The 13,401-nt window shown below is 43.4% G+C and overlaps 1 protein-coding gene across 1 annotated transcript in view; it reads right to left on the reverse strand.

The window, feature by feature from the left end:
• The window catches only part of LOC311246523 (uncharacterized protein), a gene marked incomplete at its 3' end in the record, with an annotated part of 36,179 nt that extends 26,805 nt beyond the window's left edge, over window positions 1-9,374 (reverse strand). The window contains exons 1-2 of the mRNA XM_084336673.1: window positions 9,160-9,374; window positions 6,469-7,237 (exon numbers count right to left, since the gene is read on the reverse strand). Coding sequence (XP_084192799.1) covers window positions 6,469-7,198 — 730 coding nt within the window. The 5' untranslated portion in view covers window positions 7,199-7,237; window positions 9,160-9,374. The remainder of the gene's footprint in view (window positions 1-6,468; window positions 7,238-9,159) is intronic.
• Between the last annotated feature and the right edge of the window lie 4,027 nt (window positions 9,375-13,401).

Consider the following 13,401-nt stretch of genomic DNA (forward strand, 5'->3'; position numbering starts at 1 on the left):
TACATGAGATACCAAGTGTTTAGGGAGTTCCGAATATTAACACTATTCAAAGGCATTAACGGCAGTTTAGTTTTCAGTTACATAAAAGTCACCTCAATAGCAAGAATGGGTGAAGTGTGTGTTTCAGAGGTAAAATCTTTTGGTGTTTTGCAGGCTGTGTGACTCCCAGGTGTAGAGGCCATGATCAACTAATCAGTTGCAGTTAGGCTACTGTAAAAAATAATTGTATTTAGGTTGTGAGTGTATGATTAATAACACCTTTGACTACACCTTGATAAAGAGAATGCTTGATACTGGTTGTATCACTGTACACTGTATTCCTATTAATTACATTACTGATGATAATTTTGAGTAGATGATCAGTAGCCTAATTCGTTATGGAATACATGTGGAAAGTAAGCTTCCCAGGCTTCACTGTCCAGGCTGTCAACTGACTCGCTGTAATACCGCGCTCCCTACCTGTGGAACAAATGACCTGCCGTCATCAGGGGCGCCTGCTCTGTCGAAGCTTTTAAATCCCTGCTTAAGACTCATCTTTTCTCTCTCCTTCAACCTACCTTGATCTCACCTGGTCGGGGACTGACCTTTAGATTAATCTGTGTAGTTTAGTTATGGTACAAGGTACTACATGGTACCACTGGGTAGTTTACTATAGGGTAGTTTAGTTAGGGTACAGGGTACTACATGGTACCACAGAGTACTACATGGTACTGCATGGCACTACAGGGTACTACATGGCTCTACATGGCACTACAGGGTACTACATGGTACCACAGGACACTACAGGGTACTACATGGCACTACAGGGTACTACGGGGTACTACATGGCACTACGGGGTACTATAGGGTACTACATGACACTACAGGGTACTACATGGCACTACAGGGTACTACATGTCTGCTCCTTTGCAGCACCACAAACATGGGAACTCTCTAACTCCCCCCCCCCCCTCTTTCCCCCCCCCCCCTCCCTCCCCCCCCCCCCTCCCTCCCCCTTCTCTCTGAGTGCCCATCTCCTGGCGCTGACTAAGGTGATGGATGCCTCGGGGTCTTGGCCAAGATTGTGGTGACTGCTCTACATGCACCTCCGAGGCCTTGGATCAGTTATTCACCGCCGTCTGTCCGTGGTCCTGTCAACTGATTAACAGTATTAACAGACAACGCGGTTTCATTGCTGGGTTAAGTACTTCTATTCTATTCACATAATACGCTTACTTCATATATCTACTCCATTCACATATATGCCTACCACTTGTATCTATTGCTATGTCCGCCTACTACAATCTCATGAGCTGTCTAACGCCTGTCCCGTCTCCCTGTCTCCCTATGACTTGCTGTCCTGGAGTGTTGACCGGAGTGTTGGACGTCCCGTGACGAAGGCCGGGAGATTGCGACCCCCTCTGCGTGCCCCCCTGTCTCCGGAGGTCTCGTAGTGGTGACCGGAGTGCCGGATGTCCCACGATGATGTCGGGGAGTTCGCGACCCTCCCTGCGCCACCCCCTATCTCCCTGTCTCCGGCTGTCCCTGAGCAACGACCGGAGTGTTGAATGTCCCGTGACTAAGACGGGGAGGACGTGACCCTCTTTGCGCCGCCCCTGTGCCTCAAATAGATCCGCTATCAACTCTATCTTTAATCTTTCAAAATGTTCAGTTGCTATCGCTATTATCTCTATCTTTAATCTTTCAAAATGTACAGTTGCTATTGCATGCACTCATCTGTGTTTCACCACACACATGAGTGCATGCTTACCAACTGTCCGTCTGCAACACTATTATCACCAACATCTAAGAAGGGAGATCCCCCCTTGAATGGCCCTTCTAAGGTTTCTCTCCTCCACACTGCCTGTGGAGCTTTTTTCCCTATTGTTAGGTTTTAGTGAGTTTTTCCTTACCTTTGCGTGGGGTATGTCTGGGAGTGCTTGCATTCTTTCTTTTATTTGCATTCATCTAAAAAAATGTGGACCTTATGGTGTTCTTGTTCTGTTCTTGACTTATTGTTATGTTTTCTTCTTGACTTGTTTAAAGAAGACCTGTACGGCCCATGGGGACATGTGTGTTGTCGGGCCCTATAAATAAATTTTATTTTATTTGATTTGAATAGATGGAGGACAATTCAAACGACATTCTAACTCCAATCCTCTCGATCATGTGAGCCTCTGTCACTTAGGTGTTCGGTACGGGTGGCAACGTCTCTCTCTGAGACGTGTATCTCGAGTCAGTGACGGGTTAAGCAGCTTAAACCCCCCTGTGTGCTCAGCCTGATATGTATCTGTGGTGTGGGGATGGCTGGTTTAAGCAGCCACACCTGCCCTGGGTCAGGCTAATTCATTCAGTCTTTTATCTCCAGGAAGGGCAATTGAGGTTTCACCCATGCACAACACGCCATCAGGATTACAGGCATATTAGAAATAGTTTTTTCTTATTTTTCTTTTCTTTTTTAATGTATTTATTCATTTATTTTTTAACAAAATAAAGATAAGGAAAATTAAAATCAGCTTAGACATATTAGACATTGAATAAATAGGACAAAAACACAGATGCAAAAAGACCCAAAGAAGATCAAATTTAAAAAGTCACAGACTTAAACAGGGAGATTTGTAATCGTGTTTTTAAACTGTCCATCGGTTAGTGGAGTGCTGATTTTTAGCGTGAGTTGAAGATCATTCCAAGAAGCCGGGACATTAAAACAAACGGCTGACTTTCCAAGCTCAGTCTGCACTCTGGAGACCTTTGAGCATCAGCCATTAATTTTAGCAGATCAGATAGGGTCCATAGTTCCAATCTAGCAACGTTGTGATATAAGGTGTTTTTTCCCAGCAAAATAAACTGATACAAATGTTTATTTCACCTCTGCCAGAGAAGACCAAGCCATTTCATCATACAAGATGCAATGGTGAGTCCCATCTATCACCAGTAATACATCAGAGAGCAGAAAGTCTAGAGGTTTCAAAGTGGAAAAAGCAGCATTTCTATAAATCACGTCTCCATAATCCAAGACAGAAAAACTGCTTCAACGACCCTCTTTCTACTAATCATTGTTCCTGTAAAAGAAGACAATATTTGACACAATTTACAGGCAAGTCTATTTGGTATTTAAATGTAAATTTCTCATCAAGCCAGATGCCAAGATATTTGTATTCTGCAACTCTTGTCAATGTCAGACCCCATTCACAGTTGATATATGCAAATCACTGTAAACAATATCTCTAGAATTTTGACAGATCTACAAATAGTGCAGCACAATGTTTTCTTATGTCTATAGGGTCATTTATCCTCTCCGGGGGAATTTCCTGGTATCAATGGATTGCAATGCAATCAAAACAACACTATTAGAACAAGGAAAACAGAGGCCCAGAATGCACACATGACTGATCTCCAAGAGGGGGCCCGGCAGAATTAGTATCAAACAAATGAGCAGCGTCATCAAAATGTTTGTTAAAGGCTGAACAGGTCTCCTTCTGTTCAGATATTAAGCAATCGTCAAATCTGACGTGTGTGTAGGCAACGAGACCGTACCAAATTAGACCTAGGAGCAGGAGTGGCTGTGCACCTGTTGCACATTGAGGCACAGTCACTGTGCACAGGTTAAAACTGCCATCGCTGCCACACACAAGAAGAAGATCTGCTCCGGCTTGCACCATCTTGCCACTACTCCTCAATAAACTGGTCTGCTGTTTTCACCGCCATCGCCTGCCACAAGACTCCTGAACAAGGACAGGAGATAGCCCTATAAAAAAAAACTCTTGAACACACACACACAAGACACATGCACCCTGCACCTTAAGATGCACATACACTTTTACGCAAGACACTTTCTGTAGAAATGTACTATTTTATTTGATCTTACCTCATTTTGATACCTTATTTTATTTATCGTACTACTACTACTTATTGTTATTGGACACACACACCCTGCACTGCACCTTATCAGGCACATAAACTACATGCAAGACACTTTCTGTAAATAATGAACTATTTTACTTCATTTTATTCTGATGTTACTACTACTACTACTACCATTCTTGTATTCATTGATGTTTCTTAATTGTGCACTGTTGAGTCTGAGCTCAAAACACAAGAATTTCATTACCTGCAATGCCCCCTGTATTGTTGTGTATTTGACAAATAAATAACTTGAACTGTGTCCCCATGTCAGAGAGCCCCTTGAAAGCCACTACCACCACAGGGTCTATTGCCACAGTATCTATAAATGTACTCATATCTCTCTCTCACAAGGGAGTCCCAGACATTCCACTCAGCATTATGGCCCGACTCAACCTGTCCTATAAAGCCTATGTTACCGAGTTACATAACTCACGTGATATACTCACCAACATGTCATTGAGTAAGTATACAAAGACATACACATGCATACAAGTATACATACACGCCGCAGCTCTTAAGGCTTTCTTGGATTGTCTTAGGGGCAAGGATTGGTCATTGTCTGTGCAGTTCTGTGTATGTTAAGAGTCAAAGGTCCCTCATTAAGAGGTTCAGTTTAAGGGTTCAACCAGGGAGAGATTATACATTGTAATTTAATCTGGTGTCCAGGATTATAGCCTCACACTGATACTCTATATGATTTGTCAATGTCATAGCAACCACATCACATTCCTCCACATCCTTCTCATACTGATGTATCAATATCCATCCTTCTGGATGTGTATATGAGGAACAGTGCATACTGCATAGTAGGAGAGAGAGAGAGAGAGAGAGAGGAGTGATGTGGCGGCAGACTGTGCTTGCACTCATGGTACACAGTCCTCATCTGGATGGCAGAATCCCAGCGTGTGCCTAAACAAAAGAGGAAATGCTCTGCGCTCCTGAAATACCTATTAAAAACCCACCCAGACTGATGCTCGGTGTAATTAAGAGGCGGGAGGAGAATGCTCAGGATGATTAAAATCCCATCCTCAACTCTCTCTCGCTCAATTTGTGTTTTTTTCCCCCGGACATACTCTATTTGCCATTGACCCCATGCATCGTACGCATCGTGTTATTTTCGCTAAATCAAACTAAAGACGAATTAGAGCGGTGAATTTACCATCGTAGATTTTGTGTGTGTAGAACCAAACGATCGATATCTCCAACTCCCAGTTTCCCTCTAAGCTTTTTTGCATTTAAATAAAGCGTAGGAATGAGAAGAGGAGAGGGGGTGAGAGAGGGCAGAAGGGTGGGAGAGTGAGGCACCAGCAACGGAGCTCAGAGAGCCGTATATCTGAGATAAAACGGAGTCAGGAATAACAGCCTCACCACAGCCAGCATTGCTTTCCATTCTGCACCGCATGGTTCTTCAAACAACACCCTAGCCCAAACAGACCTGGGAGAGAGTGCCAGAGCTGGCTGATGGAAGAGGTTGAAATAATGGTTTAAAAACAACTGTTGTGTATTTATAGCGCGGGCGAGTGGGTGGCTTGTCTTATTTACACAGAGACGTCGTGTTATTCATGTTAAAAGTTGACAATTCATACGAGATTAGATAAAGACTCGTCTGAGACTTGCCAGTAATGGCATGTTGTTCTAACTGAACCTGGAGCCCCCGCCAGCCAGGATGTGTAGACCCTGTAGAGAGAATTAAACGTGTGTGAGAGAGAATTAAACGTGTGAGAGAGAGAGAGAGAGAGAGAGTCCGTCTCCCAATATGGCGCTAACTCTTTTTTGCAATCCTTCTCAAGTCCAAATATGGTCAAACAGGCAGAGGCTTGTGGGATTTGGGGAGACTGGAGACTAAAGGCAACAAGCTGGCAGGATGACATCAAACAGCGGATCTGACTCCCCAGCAGCCCATTGGGCGAGGAGGGAAACATGCAGCAGAGGGAGAAAAAAAACTACACAGAAACTAGATTGGAATCAATGCAGGACTCTGACGTAGAATACACGATGTACATACAAAGCATCTGGTCTATTTATTGAGAGGTGCATAGGAAGAGCGTGTTCGGATCAGCGAACGGTTGAATTTAAAAGGGGCACTTCACTGATTTATTCGCTGGTTTATTTTTGCACACATCCAAAAACTCAACGGTTTTGCACACATTCATTTAGTTTGACAGTTATCGAGAGCAAATGGGTTTGAATGTGGCCACCAGTAATGTGATCTGTTGTGTTAATTACAGCTCCGTGAAATGACGTCGATGAAAAAATAGCAATACCTTGTCTCATAGGGAACCGCTACCTTATCGTTGAATTGAGCTGTAATTAACACAACGATCACTGGTGGCCATATTCAAACTCATTTACTCCCAATAACTGTCAAACTAAACAAACATGTAGAAAAGCTTTTGGACGCATGTCAGTTTATGTGCAAAATAAATCAGCATTGTTATTTTTTTTGGCAAAGTGCCCCTTTAATTATGTTCAGTTACTGCTCCCAGGAGGTCAGGAGTTAGTGATGAGAGCTTTAGTGTCCATCAGTGGGGATGGGGTGGGGGGGGGGGGGCCCTGTCCATATTATGTTAATGTTGAACTCACTGGAGTTACGGGAGTCTGAGAGGACGGAGGACGGGGCCGGAGAGGGGGAGGGGAGGTTTGGCTCCTGGTGGTGCAGGACACGGGTCATTAATGTTGACCCCCCCTCCCTCACCTCCTCCACATCCTTTCCCTCCACCCCCTCCCTCTCTCTCCCTCCCCGTGCCTCTCCGTTCTCCTCTGGCCCCGGGAGCCTCTGCCCCTCCGGGGAACAGCTGCGAGGCGTAGGGCGTCCCGGGGAGGACGTGTGGGAGGACCCCCAGGCTCCCCGCTCGACGTCCCACTGTTCCTGGAGGCAGTCGGCCTGCTCCTGGGACTCGTCCCAGTCCTTATCCGCTTTCAGATCCTCCAGATCGTCCGCCGTTCCTCGTCCGAGGAGGAGCTCGCGGTCCCGGTTCTCGTACAGCAGCGTGGCGGCGCAGATGAATACGAAGAGGCCGATGCCCATGATGACGGGACCCGCCAGCTTCATCCTCTCCACGTGGGAGCTTCCCCGCGCCCCCGCGGACTTAGGCGCAGGTTCGGACACGTAGCCGGCCACCGCAACGACCATCCCGACCAGCACCACTCCGACGCCCAGCAGGAGCCACACGCCGGGGGCGGAGTGGAGGTGGAGTCGGGTCCCGAGGCCCTTCTCCTCCCTTCGGCGTCGGCAGCACGGTGGAAGCCAGGCTGAGCGGGAGGCTGGACTATAGACAGGGCTGGCTGTCCCACTGGACTCCTCTGCTGTCATCCTCTGGTCTCAGGCTGGACAGGGACACATGGCCATGGGCTGGAGAGGGTGAAAGAAATACAGAATTGGGCAAAAGAGTGGTTGGTGTAAATTAGGGTTTCTCAACAGGGGTGGTTCAGAGTGTTGGGGTGACGCTGGGTGCAGAATTGGTGAAAGGGGGGCGTTGAGATGCTCAAAGGAGATGCTGGTTTGTTTTATTTATTTATCATTGTTTTTTTTATCATTGGGGCGACAGTGGCTCAGGAGGTAGAGCAGTCGTCTGCTATCCGGAGGTTCCCGGTTCGATTCCCGCTCCTCCCGGGCAGCGTGTCGAATTGTCCTTGAGCAAGACACTTAACCCCTAATTGCTCCCGATGAGCAGGCTGGCACCTTGCATGGTCGCTTCTGCCGCCGGTGTGTGAATGTGTGAGTGAATGGGTCAAATGTGAGGAACAAATTGTAAAGCGTTTTTCCATTTACCATTTTAATATTAAAGGGGAACTATCTTATAAATGGCCTTTTTCAATGTTTAGCATTGTTTCATAGCTATGTGGACTTATATTAATATGATCTATGTCTCTAATTCTCATATTGGCGCATTCTTCCAATTCTCCTTTCACAATATTCACCCTCACTGAACTGAGTCATCTGAAAATGTGCTGATCTGTGATGTCAGAGATGTCTCAGCTGCATAATAATGTGCACGGTTGGCCCCTTGCAGCACCACCGTGGCCTCCCAGCCTCAAAACGGCTTAAGATCTTGAGGTAGAAAAATGCTGTTTTTGAGTAGTTGATTAGAAATACAAAACAATGAATTAAAAAAAAATTACAGAGGTGTTCCATAGACTCACAGGAATTGTGTAAAAGTGCCCAAATAGTGAAAGAAATAGTAAAATAGTTCCCCTTTAACAACTTGACTGTAACCAGAGAGGAGCCTACATGCAGTGAGCACAATCCAAAGCCCACTTCAGAAACAGGGAAAGTGTACTGTAACTTTTTAACAAAGAACATTTTTACTTTTTGTAATGTATAATTTATACACACTTGGTAGTAAAAATGTTAACGATTAAAAATCTGAATCCAGGAAAGAAAAAAACAATAAAGATTGTATTGGGTCCCTACCCATTATTAGACGCCTTCATTTGACACACAACACTGGCAGCCTTAATTGACCCAACAAACTGGGCCAAATAGAAACATTAATGGCTGAGGATTTCATAGATACCCGTGATAAACGGAAAATAATCATAATTGAGACTGAGAGCCGGAAATTACATTTTCATTGTGTGTGTAGGGGGTTGAGGGGCCGTCAGATAGGGGTGGTTGAGAAGCACCTACTGGTGAACATGGATGTAACCTCGTTCCCAGCTTTATATGGATGGGAGAGGAAGTAGAGTGATAGGAGAGATTCTTACACAACAGGAAATAACAGCTGTGATACAAGCTTTGATGAGTTAACGGCACGCCAGTCCCAAGGCTTTTAGCAGCCATCATTCTGGGGAAAAACCTCTATCCTACATTTGACTTATAACTTGTAAAGAGTTATCAACATCATGATGGGGGTTAAATAAAGGTTCCAAATGTAATACAACTATTGGGGAGTTGCCCAGACATTGTGACTTTACTTGTGATCTAACAACAATTTACTAGGAGTCACGTTACTGACTTTACGGTAAAGTCAATTGTGTTGTCAAAAACAATTGTTGTCTTTACCTGGACTCAAAATTTTATTTCGCTTGTAATCAACAGAACATCAAAACTTGGACGTATGGCAACAGAAAAGTTTAAAAACAGGCGGCATGATATAAAAAAAAAAAAAAAATGTATGTATGTTGGCTCAACCTGCCTGTCTTCTAATTTACACACTCTTAATGTTGCTTGATAATATCATTATACAGTACGCTGTAGCAATTCAAAGATCGCGTTTTACTATTTCTAGCCGAACTAGACATCTGCTCATCAAACCTGGACATGCGACTTGCCTGTATTTGGACGTATAGCCCTCGTTGAAATGTGTTCTTCCGCATCATAACCACCATGAGTTCCGTTTATCTTCCTTGTCGCTCCATTCTCTTGGTGCATATTATGATATAATATTACCATCTCCCTTTTTAGCTGCCTTTCATGCAGAGTTTCACCGCATAATCACAGATGTTTCATCTTTGGACTTGTTGCCGGAGCGCATGTGGGATGCTGCTGATCCTCAAACGAAGCTTTTATATAGTAAATAACGGTCCGGTGCTGCTCTCCCCCTCCCTCCCTCCCTAACTCTACCCCCTCCCTCCCTCCCTCCCTCTCCCCGTGCGTGTGCGCCTGCCCTAAATGATGTATATTTTGGTCTACGTCTGTGAGCGCTTGCATGTGTGCTTGTGGGGTCGTGGGAATCTGCGGCAAGTCCAAGCTAGTCCCACGGTGAGCCCAGTTATTATTAGTTATCATACTGTGTTTGAGGACAGGGGGCATGTTATGGTCCATTCATACTTCCATCTCCTTACCGCTACAAAAACTAGAAATCTGAGGTTAGATTCAAACTATTTGCCCATAGCCCATCTCAAACATCTGGATGCACACAGGGTTTGATCTAGCTCTGTATTATCTCTAGACAAGACCAAATAATGTTTGAAGACTGCACACTCCCAACTGTGTGGACACAGGCATAATGCTTCTGTGCATAAGTATAGATAGATTGATCTTTTTGTCATTTTGTGTAAGGATGTTGTTTTTATGTAGCCTATATTATGGTACATCTAACTTACTAGGACCACAATGGAAATAAGATATTCTTAAACTTTATTGCGTTATCCTCTACATTTTTCAATGAAAAAGTATTTGTCCCAGTCTGATATTTATATATATATATTAGTGCTGTCAATCGATAAAAAAATGTAACTAATTATTCTCACAATTTTCTGTAATTAATCTAGATTAAAAATGGCATTTTTCTATTTAAGACCGAAGCTTGTAACAGATATTTACTTGAGTAAAATCATGGAATTAATGTAGAATCAACACAAAGAAAGTATATTTAGATTCAAAGACTATTTTAATAGCTTTCTTTGATCTTTGAATACAGTTTATCTCCTGTGAAATACAAATGTTCAACAAAACCATCAACATTGACTCAGCTTGAAAGACCTCTTTCTTATATCCGTGGCGCTAACAGAAATAAAAACAACCCAGGCCTATGTTAAAGTGCAGATTGGCTTAGAGGACGATAATGTCTTGTATGAACTACCAGTAATATAAATCATATTAACAACAAAAATGTGTTCCATCTTCATGTCAGATGATTTTCAAAAAGGTGCATGAGTCTGTTGAATCTAGAGGTTGTATGTATGGTTGTAACTAACTGTAACTGTCCTCTACTGCAGGGGTTCCCAAACTTTTCAGGCCGGGACGCCTATTGCTTATTAACAGCGGAGGAGTGCTGCCGAGTGCTTCCGCGTTTTCCCTGATTGGCTGCGACACGCCCCGCGGCAGGCGCGGCAGCCGCGGAGCGGAGCGGCAGAGCTTGCAGCATTATGTAGCCGTAATCCGCCATGATTTTCATTCGAAGCTTAGCTCACCTGGCAGCGCTGCGGTCCTGCGATCCTGCGGTCCGTTGGTGACAGGACCCAGAAAATAAGGCGTCAGAGAGCCGCGGCCCAATGCACATCGTCAGGCTTTTTTTTTTTCTTTTTTTTTGCCAGGCGACCGATTTCTTAAGCCAAATATCACTTCAATCCTATTAAGTTAGTTCAAGTTAGTTATTCATTTATATGTGCTATTTATGAGAGGGCTAACTTGTTGCAAAATAATAATGATAATAATAATAGCCTCATTAAAATATTATTGTTGCTTCGGTTGTTTTCAGCGTTTTATGTGCATAATCTGTTATTTAGTTTGAAATGTTCGTTGAAATAAGTAGATTTTTCGCATATAGTCACATTTTAGAATACAATAGAATATAATTTTAGAATACAACTAGAAACACTGTGCTGGCCGCCTGTATCAGTTCCGCAACCGTTTCCATTTCCGGGGTAGGCCTGATTGGCCGCGACGGCCACGTGACCAGGCGCGGCCACGCCCCGCGGCAGAGGCCGCTGTGTTGACGCTAGGCTGCTGTGTTTCCCTGCAGCAATGTTGTCGCGCCGCGGTAGTCAGTTAGTTCTGTGTTCCGTGTTGCAATAAACGTTCAACGATGTCAACAAAACGGTATCTTATTATGGCTTTCCTCCCGACGACAAAGAGAAGAGAAGGTGGCTGAAGCCTGAAGTTGATACAGTAAGTTTGATCGCGGTCTCTTGACGACCAGAATACAAAACATTACCTGTTGTTATTGTTAAGTCGCTATCTTGTGATAGTAACATGGTCGTGGTGTGAATTACCTCTAAATTAAAGTATTTTTGGATGACACAACACAGTAATAAGAAGGTTGGCAAGTGTATGATGGCATCTTGGCATGTACAATAATGCTGTGTATAGCCTACCCTAATTATATTTATTCTTAATGTAGCCTACTGTATATATCCACATGTGTTTGTACATATAACTGCATATAATCCTGTTGTATATTCATATATGAATATCCATTAATTACAGCACAGTAGTGAGGTTGCTAACTAGAGGAAGGGAAAGATCACAGCGTGATAGAAAACATGGTCCTCATCTGAGCTCCCAAATTTAGCCAGTAGAGAATAAGTGTGTACAGCCAGACAACCAGCAGCTATGGTCCAATATTCATTTAATTGCAGCGTGGGCCGAGTGGAATAATGCATTGGTTACATACAGGACACTTCAAACATAATACATGATTGTACAAAAGGATTTGATGCAGGTAAATCACAATAGCCCTTGTTGGCTTTTTACATCAAAAGACAGTATTGTACATACATTTTAGTCATGTTATGTTAATGAAATAAGACCATAGTACTCTTTGTCACCACATGATAAAACCTGGGCCTAAGATAGGCATCTTACTCTAGTTATCACATTATTCCATATACAGTTTTTACTCACATAGGGCAAAGTCGGACCATGGTCTGTGGTGGTGGTGGAGACCAGACTCAGACCCCCTGGGTAACGGTGTGTGGCGGTGTCCTGAGCTGGCCTGCCTCTCTATTCTTATTGTTCCAATACTTATAGATTTCATGACCTCACTTTTCTTAACCTAGTTCCACCAATCACCAGTATCTAAACACAGGCAGTCCTCATTTGGTGTCTCCTGGTCGTATGTGTCTGTAACAGCCATGGGTAGCCCCCTCCTTTTTGGCCAGAGGGGGGGTTGGACTGTGGCCTCCTTTGAATGAATCAATCATGTTAACATTCCTTCATGCACCATATTTGACTTTCCCACACATATGGTTCATGCAATGACCTATAGATCTCTAATATCACCCCAGTACAGTCATTGCTTCTAGGCTGATATCAAACATCATAGGAGCAGCACCAACCTTTATTTACCAGACTGAATCTTTATAATATAACTGTGATTTGAAGGAAATGGCTTTATTACTTCCAGTTTTGACATTCCTAAAATGGTATTCTTCTTTGTAAGTTATTTTCTAATTTGTTACTATAATCTTGTTATTATTCCAATATTGTTTTTCATTCTAAACTAATATAATGCAATTATGTTTCCTGTGACCTCTAATCTTGGTTAGCGCAGCTGTCTTTACTGCTATACCAAGTCACCGTTTTTCTGTGGTGTGTGACTGAGTAAACAATGTCGTCATGAGGTGTCGCCTGGTGGTGTTCAACTGATGAGGTCTGGTGACTTCTGCCTTAATAGTGCTTGTGTTGAAAACATTAACCCAGTATAGTCAGTGCTTCTTAGGTTAATACTATTCAATTCACAAGAGCCATCCCAAAACCCTGTCTACCAACTGACACTTTGTATTCTATTCTATGAAAGGAACCAGCTTTGGCATTCCTAAAATGGCACATGTCTAGAAGGTGTTTGGTTCTTGGGGGGTTGGAATGGCTCTTGTACAACTGTGTAAACAACCCTATAGGCTTGGCCTGCAGGTTTTCTCCAAAATGTGCTCTGAGAGTCAGTGTAATACCTAAATTACCATCCTTACAGATATTTTCAGTTTTCAGGGTTACTCTAACATTTCTGATTATGAAATTATGAAGTCAATGTTACCACAATCCTTTTACATATCTGTAGATACATATATATATATTGAAATTCTTTATTTGGAATTACCCCTTGAGATGAACCATCTCGTTTTCAAGGGGGT

Source organism: Notolepis coatsorum, assembly GCF_963971535.1.
Source record: "Notolepis coatsorum genome assembly, chromosome: 19".
In the NCBI taxonomy this organism is placed as follows: domain Eukaryota; kingdom Metazoa; phylum Chordata; class Actinopteri; order Aulopiformes; family Paralepididae; genus Notolepis; species Notolepis coatsorum.